This window comes from Lampris incognitus, chromosome 7, assembly GCF_029633865.1.
Source record: "Lampris incognitus isolate fLamInc1 chromosome 7, fLamInc1.hap2, whole genome shotgun sequence".
Classification (NCBI taxonomy): Eukaryota; Metazoa; Chordata; class Actinopteri; order Lampriformes; family Lampridae; genus Lampris; species Lampris incognitus.
In genome coordinates this window covers 26,606,309-26,631,211 of record NC_079217.1, presented here as the reverse complement: position 1 = coordinate 26,631,211, position 24,903 = coordinate 26,606,309, and the positions used below count along the sequence as shown (strand labels likewise).

The 24,903-nt window shown below is 42.9% G+C and overlaps 1 protein-coding gene across 2 annotated transcripts; it reads left to right on the top strand.

Annotated features, from left to right (window-relative positions):
• Positions 1-1,709: 1,709 nt before the first annotated feature.
• On the top strand, positions 1,710-24,438 carry ube4a (ubiquitination factor E4A (UFD2 homolog, yeast)). 2 transcript variants are annotated; one of them, XM_056283826.1, is made up of 19 exons: positions 1,710-1,843; positions 2,043-2,200; positions 3,717-3,829; positions 8,921-9,073; positions 9,695-9,854; positions 10,289-10,491; positions 11,931-12,122; positions 15,251-15,584; positions 15,781-15,907; positions 17,835-18,142; positions 18,757-18,889; positions 19,023-19,213; positions 21,254-21,354; positions 21,520-21,633; positions 22,621-22,795; positions 22,910-23,090; positions 23,443-23,590; positions 23,854-24,011; positions 24,278-24,438. In XM_056283826.1, exons 1-19 carry the CDS (start codon positions 1,710-1,712, stop codon positions 24,399-24,401), a joined length of 3,207 nt encoding a protein of 1,068 aa, XP_056139801.1. In that variant the 3' UTR covers positions 24,402-24,438. The 2 variants fall into 2 exon arrangements, with proteins under 2 accessions (XP_056139801.1, XP_056139800.1); XM_056283825.1 differs by having other exon boundaries at positions 9,695-9,880; positions 10,294-10,491.
• The last annotated feature ends 465 nt before the right edge of the window (positions 24,439-24,903 follow it).

Sequence of the window (24,903 nt, the reverse complement as noted above, 5' to 3'; positions counted from 1 at the left end):
ATCAACAATTATCTTCCTTGTTTTCTCAAGATTTAGGGAGTGGTTTTTATCTTGACACCATATGGATAAGTCCCTCACCTGCTTACTATAGGCATCTTCATTGTTGTCATTTGTCAGTCCAATTACTGTAGTGTCATCTGTGAATTTCACTTTGCTGTTATGATATTCGGCAACACAGTCATGTGTGAACAGACTGTAGAGTAAGGGACTAAGGCAACAACCCTGTGGTGCTCCTCTATTGAGAACTATGGTAGATGAGTAGCTGGTACCTGCTGTCACTGTCTGAGCTCTGCCTGTAAGAGTCATATAACCACTTACAGATGGAATTACATAGACCAAGATCCCTAAGCTTAACACCAATTTAGATGGTACAATGGTGTTAAATGCAGAGCTATAGTCAGTAAACAACATTTTGACACAAGTGTTTTTTCCATCAAGATGTTTTTTTTTTCTTTTTGGATTCTCCCCTCTTTTTCTCCCCAATTGTATCCAGCCAATTACCCCTCTCTTCTGCTCCACCCCCTCTGCCGATCCGAGAAGGGCTGCAGACTACCACATGCCTTCTCCGATACATGTGGAGTCACCAGCCGTTTCTTTTCACCTGACAGTGAGGAGTTTCACCAGGCGGATATAGCGCATGGGAGGATCCCACCATTTCTCCCACTCCCCCCCCCCGAACAGGTGCCTCGACCGACTAGAGGAGGCGCTAGTGCAGTGACCAGGACACATACCCACATCCGGCTTACCACCCGCAGACACGGCCAATTTTGTCTGTAGGGACACCCGATCAAGCTGGAGGTAACACGGGGATTCGAACCAGCGAGCCCTGTGTTTGTAGGCAATGGATTAGACCACTACGCTACCCGGATGCCCCCGTCAAGGTGTTTTAACATAGTATACAGAGACAATAACATAGCATCTTCCACAGATCTATTTAACCAATAAGCAAACTGTAGCAGATCAAGGTTGGCAGGAATGTTGAGATTTTTGTATGTCTCTGCTAATTTTTCAAAGCATTTCATTATTACTGAGGTCAAAGCAACAGGTCTGTAGTCATTAAGACAGTATACAAGCGATTTTGTAAAAACTTTTTTGGGTACAGGCAGGCACAATAAGGGTTTTCTTAAAGCATGTTGGAACCACACATAGTGACAATGACAGGTTAAAAATGTCTGTAAAAACATTTGATTGCTGACTAGAGCAGATCTTAAGGAAATGAGATGGGATACCATCTGGGCTGGCATTTTTGCGTGCTTTGACAGATTTAAAAACCTTACTCACGTCAGCCTCTGTCACTTGATGCATTACCTTGCCGAGTGAGTGCCCAACTATGTTTTGCGTATTATCTGGTTGTCCCAGGTGTGCAAGTATGAGTGCAAACTCTAACACCAAATTGCAAATTTACCGACACCTACCTGACATTGTCATAACCTAGAAACACTATCTCTTGATGGTTTATTTCCTCCAGACAATGTCTTGAAATTTTATCTCCTGATTATGTTTTAAGTGTCGTATTAATTGGTTTGCTTGCTGTTGGTAGTGAGATTGGTTATTGTGGGTGAATGTCTTGTGTATTTATTTCCACTTAGTTTTCTCTCGTTTCCTCTTTTCTCTTAGTTGTTCCAACTTTTATCCCCGGGGCCAAGTTCGTGGCCTCCAGCCGCTGCAGCAGAATTATTTGGATGGAGTGAGTGTGAAGCCCTAGTGAGATGAGTGACCAGGGCAACAACAACCAGAACATCTCCTGCAACCCCTTTGCTGCCCTCTTCAGTTCACTGGCTGATGCAAAGCAGTTTGCATCAGGCCAGAAACCACAGCAGCTGTCTGCTGAACCACCATGTGAGTAGAGTTCTCTTATTCATTCTAAGCCCAAACCTAGAGGCACAACTGGTCTTAATTTGGTCAGTTACAGGGGTCACATAATTATAATTTTACCAGACAATGTATCCATGAGTGCATGAAGTAGTATGGGTCTAATTACTCCATGTGCTTACATATTTGTCGTATGTATCCTGCATTGCAGTGGAGGACTCAGGGGAGAGCCAGTCGGAGTCAGAGAACTCTGTGTCAGACAGCATTGATGACAATGATGACTCGGTGGCAGAGATCAGCCGTTCGTTCCGCTCCCGCCAGGAGCTATGTGAACAGCTCAATGTCAACCACATGATCCAGAAAATATTTCTCATAACACTTGAAAACAGTGAGTCAAAAAGAAATGTCAGAGACTTTGATCTTGAGCTGGAGTTGAAAGCTTCAGAGTTGGCCTATTATGTGTATGTGAAAACTGGAGTGCAAAAGGTATTTATATCTCAGCTGACATTTTGGGTTTCACCAACCTGAGTGCTTTCAAAGCTGTTTTCCTCAAAGCTTCAAAGTGGCCTATATTGGAAGTTTGCATCCCTCTTTTTGTGGACATAAATCTTCCTTTTTTCTTTTGCTCAATCATGTGCCTTATTTGTGTGAAGCATGTTTTGAATAAATTTCGAACATTGATCGGTAGACTAATTACACCCAGATATTGCTTACAGTCTGGAGATGCATTGCTCAACAGTGCACCTCATGTTGCACAGAGGTAGAGCAAAGCATTGTATTCTGTCACCATACTGTTCTGCTTTAACGTGGAAATCTGTTCTGCATAGCATTCTTTAAATTAATGATTACCACAAAGCTTGGTGACTCACTAACACACAACATCCTCTGGATGTGGATATGTGTTTGAAGTGAAGAGTGACTAAAGTTAGCTTAAGCAGCAATCAAAGCTTAAAGAGTACTTTCCACCTGGCAGTCAGTGTCATGACTGAGTTGACTGTAGATGGAGAGAGTGAGTTAGTGATTGATTGATATTTTAAAGTATCAGCTGCCTAAGTCAGTCTGTGTGTCTGTGATCAGGGCAGGCAGCTCCTTGATTACCAGCCCCCTTTTCTCTTCATGCTTATCAATTTTGATTAGTCTAATTGAAAAGCCCTTTTAGGATGTAACTCTTTTAGACTAAAGTAGCATCCCAATCTCATCCGTTGTTGAAATTCTCTTAATCTAATTCAGGGATGGGCAATAAGATCCAGAAAGGGCTAATGTGGGTGCAGGTCTTTGTTCCACCTGTGCAGTTACACACCTGATTCTATTAGTCAACCAATACTCTTGTTCCAACCAAGCAGTTACACATCTGATTCTATTAGTCAACCAGTAGTCTTTGCTAAGACCTTGATTTGTAGACTCAGGTGTGTAACTGCTTGGTTGGGACAAAGACCGGCACCCACACCAGCCCCTTCTGGATTATGTTGCCAATTCCTGTGAGATTTCCTGTAAGTAACAAATGACTCACCACCCATTAGAGAGGATGCTCAGAGCTTTTTTCCCTGTTAGCTGGCTATGGCTGCCCAATGCTGAGATATTTTAAACATAATAATCAAGAAAAAGGATCTTAAAAAAAAAACTTTTGAGTTCAGAACCATCCGTTGAATTCCTTGGAAAACCTCAATCCATCTGAGAAAAACCTGAGCATGGTGATTAACAGACACTACAAATTTGTTTCATACCTTAGTTTTCCCCACAAATGCATCATATTTATTTTATCTTCATAAAGGGTTCCTGATTCCTGATCTTCAACTCCTAGATTCCTAATCTTGTTTTTAATTCTTTATATCCAATTCATGTTTAGCTATTTTGTCCTTTGATGTGATTTAGTGTTGATCTATCAACCTATGATTCCATACCAGGTGATCCCAGTCTCCGAGGAGGTAATGGGATCCCTCCCCGATGTGTTTATCTGGAGGAGATGGCAGCAGACCTGGATGGACAGGACTGGTTGGACATGGACAACATAGAACAGGTAGAACATTGTCAGTCTTGAGATGATGGACTACAACAGTTTTCCTTGTTGCCTTTCAACAAACAAAATCTATAACATCCACTTAGATTTTGTCTCACAGGGGCTACAGTAGCATTTTTACTGTTTCTGAAAAATGTCACCTCTCTCTTCCCTTTTCCTCTGAATTAAGCTTAAGTTTTCCCTTTTGAAAATGCTTTTATTGTCTCTATTCGAGCCGGGTTTTATAGATAGTATTGCAAGAGAAGCCCCACATCACAAGGTTTAGAACACATTCTGATGGATGAATGGGGCATTAATAGAGCCTAGAAATTCTCTGCAAGACAAAGATGCAAGATAATTGATATGAAATTAGGCATGCATGGGTTGATGCAGAAAAGTTCGGGAATTTTGGTTGACTCAAAGTTTGTGGGAGCTGCAATTTTACTTGCAGCACCCATGAGTGTGGGTCAAAAAGAATCTTGTGGGTGAGGTTCAGGTGAGTTGCGGGTGGGTCAAGTTTATGCAGGAAAAAAAGTTAATTTTTTTTAGATAAGGCTATTAACTGCTATATTGATGTACCAATGTGGCGGATTCAGGGGGGCAGCTAGACAGCTGCCGCCACAGCCGGGAATCGAACCCGGGTAGCCCAGACCACGGGTGACTGCACTAACCAGTCAACTAAAAGGTCCGACCTGTTAGCCAAGGGCTAGCGATTCTAGTCATCAGTGGTTGTTACACTAGCCCCCTCCTTCGGGAAGCACATCCCCGCGCTTCAAAATATCAGCTCCCTCAAACCTCTGGGCGCATATGCTTCCAAAGGCCACATGGTTGCTTCATCTCACTTCTGACATCTATTACTACTACTTTTGGCTGCTCCCATTAGGGGTTGCTACAGCGGATCATCCGTTTCCATTTCTTCCTGTCCTCTGCATCTTCCTCTGTCACACCAGCCACCTGCATGTCCGTTCTCACCACATCCATAAACCTCTTCTTTGGCCTTCCTCTTTCCTGGCAGCTCCATATTCAGCATCCTTCTCCCAGTATACCCAGCATCTCTCCTCCACACATGTCCAAGCCAACTCAATCTTGCCTCTCTTGCTTTGTCTCCAGACTGTCCAACCTGAGCTGCCCCTCTAATATACTCGTTCCTAATCCTGCCCCAGTGAAAATCTTAGCATCGTCAACTCTGCCACCTCCAGCTCTGCCTCCTGTCTTTTTGTCAGTGCCACTGTCTCCAAACCATATAACATAGGTGGTCTCACAACTATCTTGTAAACCTTCACTTTAACTCTTGCTGGTACCCTTCTGTCACAAAGCACTCCTGACACTGTTCTCCACCCTGCCTGCACTCTTTTCTTCACCTCTCTCCTGCACTCCTCGTTACTTTGGACAGTTGACCCCAAGTATTTAAACTCATACGCCTTCGTCACCTCTACTTCTTGCATCGTCACTATTCCACTGTACTCCCTCCCATTCACGCATATATATTCATCTTGCTCCTACTGACTTTCATTCCTCTTCTCTCCAGTGCATACCTCCACCTCTCCGGGCTTTCCTCAACCTGCACCCTACTCTCGCTACAGATCAAAATTTCATCTGCGTCAACACAGACTCTTGCCTGATCTCGTCCATCAACCTGTCTATCACCATTGCAAACAAGAAAGGGCTCAGAGCCGATCCTTGATGTAATCCCACATCCACCTTGAACCCATCTTTCATTCCAACTGCACACCTCACCACTGTCCCACTTCCCTCATACAGATCCTGCACCACTCCTACATACTTCTCTGCAACTCCTAACTTCCTCATAAAATACCACACCTCCTCTCTCGGCACCCTGTCATGTGCTTTCTCTAAATCCACAAAGACACAGTGTAACTCCTTCTGGCCTTCTCTATACTTCTCAGTCAACATTCTCAAAACAAACATCACATCTCTAGTGCTCTTTCGCGGCATAAAACCATACTACTGCTCACTAATAGTCACCTCTCCTCTTAACCTAGCTTCTATTACTCTTTCCCATGTCTTCATGCTGTGGCTGATCAACTTTATACCTCTGTAGTTGCTACAGTTCTGCACATCGTCCTTATTCTTGAAAATCGGTACCAGTATGCTTCTTCTCCACTCCTCAGGCATCCTCTCACTTTCCAAGATTGTGTTAAACAATCTAGTTCAAAACTCCACTGCCATCTCTCCTAAACATCTCCATGCCTCCGCAGGTATGTCATCAGGACCAACTGCCTTTCCACTCTTCATCTTCTTCATAGCTGACCTCACTTCCTCCTTGCTAATCTACCGCACTTCCTGATTTACTATCACCACATCATCCAACCTTCCCTCTCTCATTTTCTTTATTCATCAGCCCCTCAAAGTACTCCTTCCACCTTCTCAGCACACTCTTCTTGCTTGTCAGCACATTTCCATCTCTATCCTTGATCGCCCTAACCTGCTGCACATCCTTCCCAGCTCAATCCCTCTGTCTAGCCAATTTGGACAAGTCCTTTTCTCCTTCCTTGGTGTCTAACCTCTCATACAACTCACCATACGCCTTTTCCTTTGCCTTTGCCACCTCTCTCTTCGCTTTACGCTGCATCTCCTTGTACTCCTGTCTACTTTCTTAATCTCTCTGACTATCCTACTCTTTCTTTGCCAACCTCTTCCTCTGTATACTTTGCCGTACTTCCTCATTCCACCACCAAGTCTCCTTGTCTTCCTTCCTCTGTCCTGATGACACACCAAGTACCTTCTTAGTTGTCTCCCTCACTATTTCTGCAGTGGTAGCCCAGCCATCTGGCAACTCTTCACTACCACCCAGTGCCTTTCTTAACTCCTCCCTGAACTCCACAGAACAGTCTTCCTTCTTCAACTTCCACCATATGATCCTTAGCTCTGCCTTCACTCATTTCCTCTTCTTGGTCTCCGAAGTCATCTTACAGGCCACTATCTGATTCTGCCTAGCTACGTTCTCCCCTGTCACCACCTTGCAGTCTCTAATCCCTTTCAGATCATGCCTTCTACATAAGATATAGTCCACCTGTGTGAACCTTCCTCCACTCTTGTACGTCACCCTATGTTCCTCCCCCTTCTTGAAATATGTATTGACCACAGCCATTTCCATCATTTTCGCAAAATCCACCACCATCTGTTCTTCCACAATTCTCTCCTTGACACCATACTTACCCATCACCTTCTCTTCGCCTCTGTTCCCTTCACCAACATGCCCATTGATGTCTGCTCCAATCACCACTCTCTCCCCCTTGGGCCTTGGGTACACTCGCCACCACTTCATCCAACTCACTCCAGAATTCTTCTTTCTCTTTCATCTCACACCCAACTTGAGAGCCATATGCGCTGATAACATTCATCAATACACCTTCGATTTCCAGCTTCATACTCATCACTCTGTCCGACACACTCTTCACGTCCAGCACACTCTTGACATACTCTTCCTTCAGAATTACCCCTACCCCATTTCTCCTCCCATTCACACCATGGTAGAAGAGTTTGAACCCACCTCCAATGCTCCTGGCCTTACTCCACTTCCACCTGGTCTCTTGCACACACAGTATACCTACCTTTCTTCTTTCCATCATGTCAGCCAGCTCTCTGCCTTTACCAGTCATAGTGCCAATATTCAAAGTTCTGACTCTCACCTCTACACTCCTGCCCTACCTCCTCTCCTGCTGCCTCTGGACATGCCTTCCCCCTCTCCTTCGCCCAACAGTAGCATAGTTTCCACCAGCACCCTGCTGGCCAACAGTACCGGTGGCGATCGTTCGTAACCTGGGCCTCGACCGATCCGGTATGGAAATCTGGTTTATGATCCGCATATTTGATTTGGCAAAGATTTTACACCGGATGCCCTTCCTGACACAACCCTCCCCATTTATCCAGGCTTGGGACCAGCACTAAGAATGCACTGGCTTATGCATCCTCAGTGGCTGGGTTATCCCACTTCTGACACCAATGTAGTAAATTCAGAGGGGCAGCTTGCCCCCGCAGCCACTATTATAATTGCTATTAGTATTATAGGGATATTAATTCCAATTAATATCCCTAAGCAGCCTATGCTGTTTTCATATCCTGACCTGTCCAGAACTGTGTAAGCAGTCTATACATGCACAACACATGCATGTTGAAACACCTTTTCTATTCTTAAGGCCGTTTCAATTACACAATAATTCACAGTATCACAAGTACCACAATATATTCAGGGTTTCAGTCCAACTTTGCAATTTACAAAATGAATTTGCAGTCAACTTGCTTCACATGTGCTGATCGGACATACTGATTTATTTCAATTTTGCTATGCAGAGTAAACACTGTACTGCAGTTTAGAGCAACAAACAAACAAGCAATTTTCATCAATATTTCTCAAAGCTTAGATAATTCCTGCTTTCATTGTAAGGTTATTTTCTTCGAATGAGCATATCTGATCTGTTTAATCAGCAATGCACAGTAAATCTAGATAATTATTTGGTGTTTCAACAGTTTGCTGAAATACTAAGCAAATATCTGATCTGGCCACTTAAGCCTGTTGTATAGTCCATCATTTATGTTAGCCAACAAAACAGACTAAATTTATGAGCAGGAAATAAAGAGTAGGTTAAAACCTCGTATATGGCTGGACCCCAACTACATTTATTAAATGGCTGTTTTTGCACAACTTCTTTTAAAAAGTGGCTGTTTTGACATGAGTTCCGTGAATAGCTGATGATGTAATAGAAAATTGTTTATGTTGATTCATTTTGAAATAGCAATGGCCAATGGGGAAACTCCAACTCATCTGTCCAACCAATGGTGAAACTCCATCATTCACTCAGTCACTCACTCACGGGAAACCGCATATGTAGGGCTGGCCTTGCTGTTGTGGTCCAGCCAAAAAAGGAAAAAAAACAATTTAAAGCATTTTTAAAAATGCAGGTTTGAAATGGCGGATTGTGATCCACAGACATCTGTTTGTCAACCACAGGTTGGACTGCAGGCAGGTCCAATTAAGCAGCTGGCGGGTTTGGGTGGCTCCAAACCTGACTCCCAATTTACTACCACACAGTGAAGCTGATGTTATTTTGTATTGGCTGAGTTTGTTTGCATGGTGTCTCTGTCTTCCAGGCACTGTTCAACCGTCTGCTACTCTTAGAACCAGGGAACCACCTCATCTATATGACCTCCTGTAGCGCTGTTAACCTTTCTGCTGACCGTGATGCTGGAGAGAAGTGTGCCATCCCCTACCTGTATGCATGCTATCAGAGGGCCAAAGAAGAGGTGAGAGTTTTAATTGCAGTCTGTTGTGTCACTGAATATTTAAACCTAGCTGAAAGGTGCTACATGTTATATATATTTTGGCTTTATTGAAGCACAGCATGACTTGTAAAATCAGAGTTCTAAAATGGAAGTGATTGAAATAAAGTAAATTACTCACAGCCCCACCACGCACCAGATTTCAGCATTCAGAAACATAGGAGCCTGCCTAACTTAGTTTGTGTTTTTGCTGTTTGAAATACTGCCATCCAAAAAAAAAAATCTGCCTTGCACTTGCTGTACTTAAAACTTTGCAATGATCGTAGCAAAAATTGTCAACTGAGGGCGTTAGAAAATGGTAGATGTTTGCAAAGGTGTTGGGTATCTGCTATCTTTTTGAATATGGTTGTTTTGGTTGCTTTGTTTCGTTATTCACATCCCTGAACAATAAAGGTCAGGATTCAGTTAGCATTACAATTACACATGGTATCTTTTTAGATTTTCATAATTGTAGTACTTCAGTTTTTGAATGCTAAGATCACCCTCTGTGCATCCTTGTTGACTGAATGTGGTTAAAAGGCATTGAAAGCTGGAGTGACTTTGACCTATTCCGTACTCAACGACATCTTGTAATTTGTGTACCAGGTCACAAAAGTACCCGAGAAGCTGCTGTCATACGCTGTTCGCTGTAAGAACTTGACAGTGTCTAACACACGGACAGTTCTGCTCACTCCTGAGATTTACATCAGCCAGAACATCTACGAACAACTTCTGGACCTGTTGCTAGATGGCGTTAGTGGTGCACGTAGGTTCTGGGATGGGCTAAACTACATTTGACTGCTTTATTATGTTCATTTACGTTTGTCTGAACTTTCTGCATATGTTGTCATATGGTCAAGGCTTAGCGTTTTCGGTTTTTATTTTTCAAAGCCATCCAGCATGCCAAATTTCGCCACAAGAGGACACTGTTACATAACCTCACATGCACAGGAACAACTTTTGGATCCATGGAAACATAAAATCCGGGTAAAAATCATTTTAACAATTGGGTATTTCTCGGTGAAAATCGGTAAAAACCAAAAACACTGAGCCTTGCATATGGTGTACCTTCTTCTCATCTCCAGTCATTTATATGCTGTCTACAGTCTTCTTCTCATCACTGTATATACTATACTGTTTTCCACTCTGCCAAAATGTACTCGTTCTCATAAATTGGTAACATATTTTTCTGTGTTGCAGAAACAGAAGAGGTGGTTGAGTTTGTGGAGGAGGTCATATTGGGCCTGCTTGCTGACCAGGAGGTGCGTACTTTTGGGGAAGTGATAGTACCAGTGTTGGATATCCTCCAGGGGCGCATCAAAGACCTGGACCTATGCCAGCCTCTCCTGTACTCCTACCTGGACGTTCTCCTCTACTTTAGCCACCAGAAATATATTGCTAAGGTCAGCAGGAATACAGTGACATTTTGTTTTTAATGGTTATTGCAAAAATAGCAAATTACCAAATTAATACCATCGACTGAAAAATAGCAAATTACCAAATGAATAACATCGACTATTGTTTACATTTTATATTCTTTATTTTATGTCTTCTTTACATATTTTATATCTATATGTGTCACTTATTTTATTTTAAACTTGTGCAGCACTTTGGTTCAACTGTGGTTGTTTTAAATGTGCTATATAAATAAATTTGACTTGACCTGACTGAAGACAGTATACTCCGATCAGCCATAACATTAAAACCACTGACAGGTAAATGAACAACATTGATTATTTTGTTACAGTGGCACCTGTCAAGAGGTGGAATTTATTAGGCAGAAAGTGAACAGTCAGTTCTTGAAGTTGATATGTTGGAAACAGGAAAAACGGGCAAGTGTAAGGATCTGAGTGACTTTGACAAGGGCCCAATTGTGATGGCTAGACAACTGTCAGAGCATCTCCAAAACGGCAGGTCTTGTGGGGTGTTCCCAGTATGCAGTGGTCAGTACCTACCAAAAGTAGTCCAAGGAAGGACAACCGGTGAAACAGCATTAGGGTCATGGTCGCCCAAGGCTCATTGATGCTCGTGGGGAACGAAGGCTAGCCCATCTCGTCTGATCTCACAGAAGAGCTACTGTAGCTCAAATTGATAAAAAAAAGTTAATGCTGGCTATGATAGACAGGTGTCAGAACACTCAGTGCATCGCATCTTGCTGTGTATGGGGCTACGTAACCGCAGACAGGTCAGAGTGCTCATGATGACCCGTGTCCACTGCCGAAAACACCTACAATGGGCATGGAGTCAGAACTGGACCATGGAGCAGTGGAAGAAGGTGGCTGGGTCTGATGAATCATGTTTTCTTTTACATCATGTGGATGGCTGGGTGCGTGTGTGTCGTTTTCCTGGGGAAGTGATGGCACCAGAATGCAATATGGGAAGAAGGCAAGCTAACGGAGGCAGTGTTGTTCAGGAATGATTTGAGGAACATGACAAAGAGTTCAAAGGTGTTGCCCTGGCCTCCAAATTCCCCAGATCACAAGCTGATCAAGCATCTATGGGATGTGCTGGAAAAACAAGTCTGATCCATGGAGGCCCCATCTTGCAACTTACCGGACTTAAAGGATCTGCTACTTATGTCTTGGTGTCAGATACCACAGGACACCTTCAGAGGTCTCGTGGTGTCCATGCTTCAATGGGTCAGAGCTGTTTTGGTGGCATGAGGGGGGACCTACACAATATTAGGCAGGTGGATTTAATGCTTTGGCTGATTGGTGTACAGCAATAACATGATGTGTCATATTGCTGACCTGATCTCTCTTGTCAGATTTGTTATTTGAATGCCCAAACTTTTTCTTAACACATTCATAGTTTGATTTTTTTTTTTTAACAATGCTCACAGGTCTTCATGGAACACATCCAACCCAAAGACCCAACTAATGGTTTGCAGTACCAAAAGGGCCTGTTAGGGACAGTGCTGAGTATCTCCTGTCTGTTGAAAACCCCAGGTGTAGTGGAGGGACATGGTTACTTCGTTAACCCCTCCCGCTCCAGTGCTCAGGAGACAAAGGTTCAGGAGGCAAACATCCACCAGGTGAGAAGCCCAGGTTCAGTGTGGGATTGTTGTTTTGTCATAAATTTGTTCATAGGAAATATCACAAGTCACAACTGTATTCAGTGGAACTCGACTGGTACCATACAAGTCAAGTTCACGTTTCACTTTGTCATATACATATAAAAAGTGTCATGTAACTTCAATGCAATGAAATGCGTATGCCCTGGCTCTCTCAGCCCTTAAAAAACTATGTATAAAGAAATGATAAATAATAAGAAATTGTAGGAATTGCAGGAAAGTAGAGACAGACAATTTCTCTCATGGGTCATCCTCTGTGTGGAGTTTGCATGTTCTCCTCGTGTCTGCGTGGGTTTCCTCCGGGGGCTCCGGTTTCCTCCCACAGTCCAAAGACATGTAGCTCAGCTGAATTGGCCGTACTAAATTGTCCCTAGGTGTGTGTGTGTGTGTGTGTGTGTGTGTGAGTGTGTGTGGCCTGTCCAGGGTGTCTCCCCGCCTGCTGCCCAATGATTGCTGGAATAGGCTCCAGCATCCCCGCGACCCTGAGAGCAGGATAAGCGGTTCAGATAATGGATGGATGACTACACGAACGCGTGTGTCTTTTATTTTCTTTATACAAAACCAACAGCCTAAGCAACATGGCACTGCCCCAACCAATCTAGTCCTCGCTCCACCCTCTCAACCCGGAAACCCTTTCTTAAAGGGCCCATGTCTACCAATTATGGTGACTTGTACTCACATAGTACGCTACATACGTTCCCCCAGAATTCACCATAATAAGAAAAAGTCAGTGTGGAGGGGGGTGAATGGCTTGGCCGCTTCGCTGAACAGGTGCAGAGGCTGTGGTGCCTACAGGAGGGGCCTTAAGGACCCTGCGGCAGTGTGGGGGTAGGGCAGGTGGTGGAGGAACCCTACGGGCCTTGCTGGAGGGTGGGGGCAGGGTAGGAGGGTGCATGTTCAGATCACGTCGGATCAAATCAGAAGGTTGCGAGTTCAGATCACGTCGGGGTCACCAGTGTAGGAATTGCAGGAAAGTAGGGACGGACAATTTCTCTCATTGACTACTTGAACGCATGTGTCTTTTATTTTCTTTATACAAAACCAACAGCCCAAGCAACATGGTGCTGCCCCAACCAATCTAGTCCTTGCTCCGCCCTCTCAACCTAGAAACCTTTTCTTAAAGGGCCCGTGTCTACCAATTATGGTGAATTGTGCCCATATAGTCCGCTACAAAATCAGAAATCTGAAAAAATAATAAATCACTAAATTTATGTAAGGTGCCTACTAGTCATTATTCTGACCGCCTGGGGGTAAAAACTGTCTTTGAGTTGGTTGCTCCGAGCATACACTTTGACATACATCTTTGATATAAAAATTCTTGTACCATGGTCTTGGGTGAGCATTCACACAGAAGCTCATTTTACATTTTGAAAAAAAGAACACCTATGATCACTGTAGAGAACATCACTCTTCCTTGTCATAAATCTACTGGCTCACCTCGCAGCCAGCCAGCACCATTCACTAAGACATCTAATCTAAATGATACAGGGTTACCTGTGTGATTACAGCCATGTCATTGTGATTTTCAGGAGGACCCAACAACCATGTTTTGTAGAGTTAAGACTAATTTATGCTCCCTTTACGTACGTAAATAGATACGTCCGTTTCAGATGTTCTAAACGTCACTGCCCACATATTTCCCATCCGTGTTTTACATTGGCATGGTTGTTAAGTGATACATTCACTAGAGGGCAGTTCAGAGTTAAGTTCTGTACTGTTATTATTACTGTTTATTCGAATGTCATAGTGGTTATTTATTGATTTGTTATGACTTGAACTGAAATAAATATTTAATATTAGTAAATTTGGTGTTTTTTGTCCACTTTCAGAGTTATGGACATTTCAGAATTATGAACAACTTTCAATGTGTTCGTATCTCTGAGGTTCTACTGTATTATTATTATTATTATTATTATTGCTAAAGGTACTGCATAGGTGTAAACATTCATGGACTTGTTGTGGGCTCGAACAAATCAGTCCCACACAGACCTCCACTTCTTCTTCGCTGCCGTCCAACTCACTCCCAATACACGTCCAATCTCCTCCCAATTGTTCTTTAGCAGTTGTTTGTCTCTGTGCCCAGGTGAGGTAACATCATAAATATTTTTGTAACTACATACTAACTTGCACAGCCTTTCCTCAAAATGTTCCGCCATTGTTTCGTCGTCTTTGTTGTGTGTTGCTGGCTGGTTGCGCGTGAGCTGTTAACTATACTGTGCAACACTGTCCCCATGATTTCCTGTGGTACTTCCGGTGGTACTGCTCCATTTGTATGGGTCCGCAAGCTCCCAGAAAACGTGCAGAAATACAGACAAAATGAACGCAGAGTACGGACAGAAGGCTCCATCTGTATACATATTTAACATTGAGCATAAATGAGCCATTAGTCTCACTACACACTAAACCTTAACCATATCCACCCCAAACTCTGACCCTTACACTAACTAGTTATCCATGCCCAAAAATGAACAAAATATACTCAGAAATTATCAGTACCTTTTAATTTAATCTTGAGTTCCTTGAGACAGGCAGTCTTTAACACGTTATCTAGATAAATATGTAGGTTTCAGTGTGTTATAGCCATGTTAAATGTGAAAGGTTGTCTTTTGTGTCTTGTTCAAGGAGTCGAACTTCAAAATCAAGGAGGTGGGGATGGAATCGAACTCTAAGCTCAAAAAAAGTGAACCTATCATTTCAGAAAGACTACTCGACCTTCCCCTACTTGCTATTATCTGACAGCAGTAGCATAACCCATCTCCCCAAATCAACTAAAACAGTCCTCATTTTGCCACTGTCCATTTAAACTAAATATTGATGAAATGTTGACCAAGGTTATGCATTTTACTTGCTAGTTTGTTCATACATCCTTAATTTTGATACAGATGTTACTTTGCTTCTTCAGTCTCTTAAAACTTTTTTTTTCATCCCTGTGATTTCTTACCAATGTGTCATAAAGGAGACTAGCCTGTGGGGAAAAAAAAGGGGAGGGCTGCAGGAAAAAGGGCTGGAATTTGTCTGAAATTGTGTCATAGCTTGCAACCTGCAGAAGCATCTACAATCTAACAGTATTTGCTCCCCATGTCGATCAGTTCATGGGCCAGTTCCATGAAAAACTGCACCAGATCCTGAAGAACCTACTTCAACGCTCTGGAGAGACACGCCACCTGCTCCTCACTTGGTTGGGCAGCTGTCTGCAGGCTAATGCTGGCCGCACCAAGATATGGGCCAGTCAGATGCCAGAGATCTTCTTCCAGATGTACGCTTCAGATGCTTTCTTCCTAAACCTGGGTGCAGCACTCCTGAAGTTGTGCCAACCCTTCTGCCGCCCACGCTCACCCAAACTGCTCACTTTTAATCCCACGTACTGTGCCCTGAAAGAGCTTAGTGAAGAAGAGAGGCACAATCGCAACGTGCATGCCAGAGGTACATTTGTGTTTTAATGGGAATGAGAGTAACTATTGGAGTATGCTACAACGTTACTTTTGCCTGAATCTCTTCTGTGAGGTGTAGTAATGATTGTGTTAAATTCCTATATTTGATGCTTCATTTACGTAAAGAGGATTTTCTATTTGACAATTTTCTCAAATGTGATAAAATGGTGACCTGTCTCCTTCACCAGGTCTAGACAAAGAAACCTGTCTGATCCCAGTGCCCCCTCAGCAACCAGTGGAATATGCACAGTCCTACAGCCTGCTGACTGAAAACCTCATCCTCACACAACTCACCCTGTACCTTGGCTTTCACAGGTATAAACACAAATGCACACAAACACATGTAAACAGACATGCACTGATCTTCCATGAGCAACTTAAAATGTGGATGGCCACAGGTCCTATGATGGCTTAGCATAAACTGATGAGCCAAAACATTATTACCACTCGCAGGCGAACCAAATAACATTGATCATCTCCAACCAAGGGCACATGTCAAGGTGTAGGTAGATTAGATAGTAAGCAAACAATCAGTTCTCATAGTAAATGTGTTGGACGCAGGAGTAAAGACCTGAGCGACATTGACAAGGCCCAAATTGATATGGCGAAACAACTGGGTCAGAGCATCTCTGAAATGGCAAGGCTTGTGGGGTGCTCCTGGTCAGCAGTGGTGAGTACCTACCAACAGTAGTCCAAAGAGGGACAAACCACAAACTGGTGACAGGATGTTGGGCACCCAAGGCTCATCGATGTGCAAAAGGCAAAGAAAGCTATCCCATCTGTTCCAAACTGACAGAAGGTCTACTGTGGTGCAAGTCACAGAAAATTGCCCCCCCACACCCCACCCTTTTTTCTCCCCAATTGAATTTGGCCAATTACCCCACTCTTCCGGGCCATCCCGGTCTCTGCTCCACCCCCTCTGCTGATCCGGGGAGGGCTGCAGACTACCACATGCTTCCTCCGATACATGTGGATTTGCCAGCTGCTTTTTTCACCTGACCGTGAGGAGTTTCGCCAGGGGGATGTAGCACGTGGGAGGATCACGCTATTCCCCCCAGTTCTCCCTCCCCCCTGAACAGACGCCCCGACCAACCAGAATAGGTGACTGCAGTGGCTGGGACTCATACCCACATCCGGCTTCCCACCCGCAGACACGGCCAGTTGTGTCTAGGGATGCCCAACCAAGCCAGAGGTAACAGGGATTCGAGCCAGCGATCCCCATGTTGGTAGGCAACGGAATAGCCTGCTACGCTACCCAGACGCCCCACAGAAAATTTTAATGATGGTTACGGGAGGAATGTGTCACGGCACACAGTGCATTGTACCCTGCTGCATATGGGGCAGCGTAGTCACAGACCAGTCAGAGTGCCCATGATTAAAAATTGATGACCCCTGTCCACCGTAGAAAGCACCTACAATGGGCATGCGAGCATCGGAACTGGACCTTGGAGCACTAGAACAAGGTTGCCTGGTCCGATGAGTCCTGTTTTCTTTTAGATCAAGTGGATGGCCATGTATGTGTGTGCCATTCACCTTGGGGAGTGATGGCACTAAGATGCATTATGGGAAGACAACAAGCCACTGGAGGGAGTGTGATGATCTGGGCAATAGTCTGCTGGAAAACCTTGAGTCCAGCCATTCATGTGGACATCAATTTGACACATGCGACCTACCTAAACATTGTTGCAGACCAGGTACACCCCTTTATGGCAGTGGTATTCTCTGATGGCAGTGGCCTCTTATACCAGGATAATGTGCCCTGCCACACTGCACACATTGTTCAAGAATGGTTTGGGGAACATGATGAAGTGTTCAAGGTGTTGGCCTGGTCTCCAGATCTCAATCCGATTGAGCATCTGTGGGATGTGCTGGACCGACAAGTCTGATCCATGGTGGGTCCACCTCGCAACTTACAGGATTTGAAGGATTTGTTGCTAAAGTTTTGGTGCCAGATATCACAAGACACCTTCAGGGGTCTTTTTTTAGAGTCCATGCCTCATCAGGTTGGCACTGTTTATGGTGGCACATGGAGGACCAATAGCATATTACGCAGGTGGTCATAAAGTTTTTGCTCATCAGTGTCTGTTCTTGTTTTTGGCATATGTCAGCATTAAAGTTTGTTCACATCTCTCTCCCTCTCTCTCTCTCGCTCCCTCTCTCTCTCTCTCTCTCCCTCTCTCTGTCTGTGCATGCACCTGTATTGATGGATGCATTATGTCTATGCATGCGTATCCCTTTGCAGACTACATGAGCAGATGGTGAGAATGAACCAGTCTCTCCACCGACTCCAGGGGACATGGCAGGAAGCCCAGCGAACAGACAGCCCAATGTCCGAACAGCTCTTGGAGCAGTTTCAACGTCTGATGATTGTTTACCTGTCCACGAAAGCTGCTGCCACCCAACCTACCATGCTGCAGAACTGCTTGAGCCTGCAGGCCTCATCTGCTGCCTTGCTGGTTCAGCTGAGTCTGGGAAATCAGGGGACTGAGCATGCTGCACTCACCTTTCCCTTGCCTCCCGTACAAAACAATATGCTCTGCTTTGTACCAGGTAGGTCACAGCTCACACTGTGACATCGCACAATAGATATGAAATCAAATACAAGAGCCCAGCTCTGTGGGTTGGATATAATATTCTGCTGCCACTGCTGATGCAAGTGTGGCCTCGCCCTCAAAGGACAGCACCTGAGGCATTTTGATAGTAGTCAATTACTTTGTCCATCCACTAATTAAATAATTCATTCACTCATTCATTCATTCACATAATTCTCTGATTATGACAGGTGTGTTAATTTAGTTGATGAAAACTTAAAATTAATGTTGCAAAAATTCTATAACAACTTGCTAAAACAAAAATCGCTTTTCATCGACAAAAACTAAATGTGAATTATCGTTTCGGTATCATCTTTTTTTGTCAGCCGTGAAGCTTTTTCCATCATAAATTTTGCCAGCGAAATTTAACTGCTGGTTTACTTGGTTTACAAACAAGTTTAAACAAGTTGTATGCCTGCTCATCATTTTTCAGATTACTGGTAAGAACCAAATGTGAATTTTTACTTGGTTATTAGCTAATTTTCACTGTAGAAAAAAGATTGATGGCAAAAATGTTGTCAATATAACAACATAATACATTCATGAAATCAGTAAGGTTTATGTCTGTCACAGAATTCTTTGCAGAAAACTTGGGTGATTTTTTTATCTTCTTGCGTCGATTTGCTGATGAGATTTTGGAATCCTCTACTGAATGTCTGGAGCAGATCCTTAACTTCATCACTGTTTTCATGGGCAATGTGGAGAGGTATAAGACAAAGTTTCCATTCCTTTAGTATCGGTAAACAGCATTATGGTGTTCTCACAAGTGTTAGTATTACCATAGTGTTACCATAGTGTTCAGATATCATTCCAAACTTCAGAATCTGCCTTCCTGACAGGATGAAGAATCCCCATTTGCGAGCAAAGCTGGCAGAGGTTCTGGAAGCAGTTATGCCCCACTTGGAGCCCGTGGCTGATAGTGCTTCTCAGCCAGTTGTTTTCCAGCGAGAGAGAGTCTTCTGCTCCTACAGACATGCAGCTCAACTGGCTGAAGCCCTTATCACTGTGTTCGTAGACATTGAGTTCACCGGTGAGATATGATATGAGATATGAAACATAAAAATCTCTTCCCTGGCTGGAAACTTTGTCCCTGACATCTTTTCTGTCCAGGGATGAGTCCAGATTTTATTTCCATGGGTTTTGGAAATAAAATGCCTTAGAAGCCACTGTTTCACAACATTACAGATTTTACCTTTAAAACACTGAATTATAGGCCTATGCTCCCTTGCAAAAAAACAAAACATGGATTAGGTTATGGATTAATTCCAATATATGCTTATCATTAATACTTTTATATTTTGTCAGATGAAGTGACATCTTTGGTGAGCTGGCAAGGCAATACTGGTCAGCCTGTTTCGGCTAGTTTGGCTTGGCCCTTCTAAATCTATGCCAGTGTGTCAGAGTTTGATGTGATAGGGCACTAGTGAAATCGCTGTAAGCCAAACTGTCTTGGCAGAGTCTACACTTGACAAAATGTGCATAATAATAAGTGCTGATTTTATTTTACATGTCTAGTGTGCTTTTACGTTGACTAGTACGATATTTGTGATTAAATGAGTAGTTGTACAAATTCTCCCATCCTTTCTAGAAAGTGAAATCAGCTGGTGTACTGTTGGGTTAGAATGAAAACCCACAAACACTTGGCTCTCCATGGCACAAGGTTGCGTACCATTGATTAAACATAATGTTTAGGTGGTCTTAATAAAGATGAGATATTGCATTTCTGTTGCCTCCTTCAGCTATTGGGTACATTATGGTAGTTTCTAACAGGCTTCTGATGTTTGTGGATTTAGAGAAATCATATGCCAGGGTGCCGACAGAGGAGGTGTGGTATTGTATGAAGAAGTTGAGAGTTGCAGAGAAGTATGTAGGAGTGGTGCAGGATATGTATGAGGGAAGTGTGGCAGTGGTGAGGTGTGCGGTTGGAATGACAGATGGGTTCAAGGTGGAGGTGTGATTACATCAAGGATCGGCTCTGAGCCCTTTCTTGTTTGCAATGGTGATGGACAGGTTGATGGACGAGATCAGGCAGGAGTCTCCATGGACTATGATGTTTGCGGATGAAATTGTGATCTGTAGCGAGAGTAGGGTGCGGGTTGAGGAGAGCCTGGAGAGGTGGAGGTATGCACTGGAGAGAAGAGGAATGAAAGTCAGCAGGAGCAAGACGGAATACGTATGCGTGAATGAGAGAGAGGACAGTGGAATGGTAAAGATGCAAGGAGTAGAGGTGAAGAAGGCATATGAGTTTAAATACTTGGGGTCAGCTGTCCAAAGTAACAGGGAGTGCAGAAAAGAAGTGAAGAAGAGAGTGCAGGCAGGGTGGAGAAGAGTGTCAGGAGTGCTTTGCGACAGAAGGGTACCAGCAAGAGTTAAAGGGAAAGTTTACAAGATGGTTGTGAGAACAGCTATGTTATATGGTTTGGAGACAGTGGCAGTGATGAAAAGACAGGAGGCGGAGCTGGAGGTGGCAGAGTTGACGATGCTAAGATTTTCATTGGGAGTGACGAAGAAGGACAGGATTAGGAACAATTATATCAGAGGAACAGCTCAGGTTGAATGGTTTGGAGACAAAGCAAGAGAGGCAAGATTGAGATGGCTTAGACACGTGTGGAGGAGAGATGCTGGGTGTATTGGGAGAAGGATGCTGAATATGGAGCTGCCAGGAAAGAGGAAAAGAGGAAGGCCAAAGAAGAGGTTTATGGATGTGGTGAGGGAGGACATTCAGCTGGCTGGTGTGACAGAGGAAGATGTAGAGGACAGGAAGAAATGGAAATGGGTGATCTGCTGTGGCGACTCCTAACGGGAGCAGCCGAAAGTAGTAGTAGTAGGCTCTGACATTTGTGTCTCTGCTCAGGCCCTGATTTCTAATTCTTTAAAACACAAAGATAGTTTTTGGGGGTATTTGTAAGAGAATCGAAGGTCTTTTTCAAGATCGGTAAAACTGTGTGTATTAAGGTGTGTGCACGAGTGCGACAGAGATTAAGGAAAGTGCAGAGAATGAAAAAGGTATTGGGAGACAAATGGCAGAGTGTTGATCAAAACTTTTTGGCTTTCTCACTTTTCCTTACAGGTGATCCTCACCAGTTTGAACAGAAATTCAACTACAGAAGGCCCATGTATTCCATCCTCAAGTATATGTGGGGCAAAGATAACTACAAAGAGAGCATTAAAGTAAAGAAATACAGCACTGAATCACCTTAATACTTCCAAACTTCGTGTTATTTAATCATAAAAACACACCAATAACACCAAGTTTATTCTTGAACTGTAAGGTGTGTATTAGGTATTCTAGTGTGCTGTTCATCTTGTTCAACATGTTCATCTTTCTTATTTCAGCGTCTTGCTGACTATGCATCTGAGAACCTGGAGGCCATGAACCCCCCTTTGTTCTTGAGGTACCTCAACCTGCTGATTAATGATGCCATCTTCCTTCTGGATGAGGCTATTCAGGTGGGTCTGTGAGGCATTTCGGAGTTCAGTTCCTTTCATGAAAATGAATTAAAATAATGCACCATCTTATTTGTGACCAATGTAGGCAGCTCCCTGATACTCTGGCACACATGTTCTGGGTCTGTCTCAAATTATCTAAATACTGGAAATCTATTTTCTAAACTCTTATCAGATGTTTTTTGGCAGATGATAAAACCTGATCCTGTGATTGCCATATTTGGTGTCCTGGGGAGAGGATAGTCCTCTGAGAGGAACTAATTACACAATTGCAACTTTTACAGTGTTATTAGCACGCAGGCTAATTCTCCTAAACAGGAAAAACCCACAGCCCCCCAGTTATATTTTATGGTTGAGAGATGTCATACAACACCTAAAATAGAGAAACTCAGGTTTATATTTCATGGTTCTGCCAACAAATTTGAGAAAATGTGACACCCTTTCCTGGACTATGTTGAATCTAAGTTTTATATCTCCTCATACTTGCTGACCTACAGTTATTGTCATTACTTTTGTCCTTTTTGCTCTTTTGTTTTTAAAACACAAAAATATTATTTACTTTAAACTTATCTATGACTGGAAACCAATAAACATGATTTTTTTTAAAAAACACCATCTTTAGTTATGTATGTAGCATTTTGAAACTTGCATGTACAGAAATGACTTTACCACAGAACTTATTGCATAGCAACATCCATTCATCCACCTGCCTATCCATACATCTGTCATAGACGGGTGCCAGTTTCACTTGCCTGTATCATTTAAATATTCACCTCTGTTTATTTGCCAAGGAATCAATTAATTTTTTTATCCTCTTTTTGTTATATTCTTATGATTTATTATTTAATTGTATTGTTTTACTCAAGTAAGAACAATGCCATCTCAGACCCTTTCTGGACTTAATTTTTCTGATTTTTAATGGGCTCAATCTACTTTCAAAATAAAGCTGATATTCTGTCTTGTCCCTAACACCCTACTCTCTTTTCGTAGTACTTGAGCAAAATCAAACTTCTACAGCTAGAAAGGGGTCGAGGGGAGTGGGAGGGCCTGGCCCCCGATGCTCGCAGAGAAAAGGAGTCTAGCTTGCAAATGTTTGGACAGCTTGGACGCTTCCACAATATCATGTCCAACGAGACCATTGGCACACTAGCTTTCCTCACATCAGGTCAGGCACAAACGATAACTGCGTCAAATCATGATGTTTTACTACATCCAATTGAGGCTCATTTTGTTTTACTCTACTCATCCCTTCTTTGCACTCTGACTTTTCTTGTCCCAGAGATCAAGGGCATCTTCGTACACCCATTCCTGGCTGAGAGGATAATCGCAATGCTCAATTCCTTCCTGCAGCATCTTGTGGGGCCTAAGATGGGTGCCTTAAAGGTCAAGGACTTCAGTGAGTTTGACTTCAAGCCCCAGCAGCTGGTATCTGATATCTGCACCATCTACCTTAACCTGGGGTATGCACAAAACACGTCACTTTTGCAAACTGAGAAAATTATGCAAAAATGCACTGTATAAAACATTGACAAATTTCAAAACCATTAAAAAAAAAGTGCTCTCTTTCTTTCAACTAATATTTTCCCCCTTTTTTAATATTTGTTATTTTACATAATCATTTGTTTGTCCCATAGGAAAAAAATACATGATATCAGATTACACAAATACAGATAAAAAACAAGTGCTGAAAACATGGCTTTCAATATGGTTTATACATTATATCATGTTATATATTAGATTGTTGTAGATCAGCATATATATTTGTTTGCCAACATTTAAAAACAATGTTTTTTTTTTTCCTTTCATTGGCAGTAATGAAGAGAATTTCTGCGCCACAGTCCCTAAAGATGGACGCTCCTATTCACCTACCCTCTTCTCTCAGACAGTTAGGGTCCTGAAGAAGATCAACAAGCCTGGAGACATGATTGTGTCCTTTGGACTCCTTGCTGACAAAATCAAGGTAGAGTTTAAACTTGGAAACCATTGACATAGCACTGACAGTGATATAAAAATCATATTAAGGTTATGGATAGGTGTTTTGCATCTTTTGCACTGTAACGATACTTCAAGAATATTTGTTGCATACTGCATGAAGTCTTTATTGTTATCGTGACTGTTTAGAGAAGTATATTGTGAATTTATTCATACATTTTTATAATTCACATTCATGTGATAATACATTTTAAATTTTAACCTATGTTTTTGCCCATCTTGTGTTCTCAGTCTCATGCAGACAGGCAGCAGCAGGAAGAGGAGACATATTCAGATGCTCCAGATGAGTTTCTGGACCCTATTATGTCCACACTAATGCTGGATCCTGTCCTGCTCCCCTCCTCTAATGTCACAGTAGATCGCTCGACCATAGCAAGACATTTACTGAGGTAAGTTAGTTACAGTTACATAATCTGGGAAGGCTAATTTGCCTTCTTACTTCAACATAGAACAGTCTTGCACAGATGATATTATCACTTGTTCTTTCTTTTTTTTTTAAGCCACTATTGTCACTGGTCTTGGGGCCAGGTAGTGAGGATGATTGGGTCTTTATTCAAGTTAACTTCTGATACGTTTCAAAATCCCGAATTCTGACTCGGATATAAATCAGTGTAAACTTGTTAAACGTGTAACCTTTTTTTTTTAATCCAAATAGTGACCAGACGGACCCATTCAACCGCAGTCCTCTTACTATGGACCAGATCAGGCCAAATGAGGAACTCAAACAGCAGATCTTACAGTGGTTGGATAGGCATAAGCAGATGGGACCCAGCGGCTAGCCCTGAGCCCTGTCTGAGATGAACAATGACCGCACCCCTTTTCCCTTTTCTGGCCCGCTACTAGTCTGCTTCTTGGCTCATCCATGGTGTGCTTGCCTTTGGATTTCTTCAAACACTTCCAGTGTTGACTGACATAGCATCAGCCTTCATGCAGCCTTCATGTCCAATGGAATATGTCTGGTTGTGACAGTCAAGGACAAGCTCAAGTCCACCGAGTGCTGACAAATTCAAAATGAAAGCATACTGTTACACTCCTGCAATGACCAGCGGTAAAGAGTAATGGGGTATTGCAGCCTATGTCTTTTCCCTCTCTAAATGCTGTTTACCAAGTATTATTTTCATAACTCCTGCCACAACTATCAGTTTAACTGGCCTCAGTACTGCACTAACTGCTGACTAAATGGTTTTGCCAAAACAAGATTTTATACTGAAGAGTTAAGTATTTTTAGGAAACCAGATGACAGAACATGGGAACTTATCTTATTTTGAATTAGCCACACCA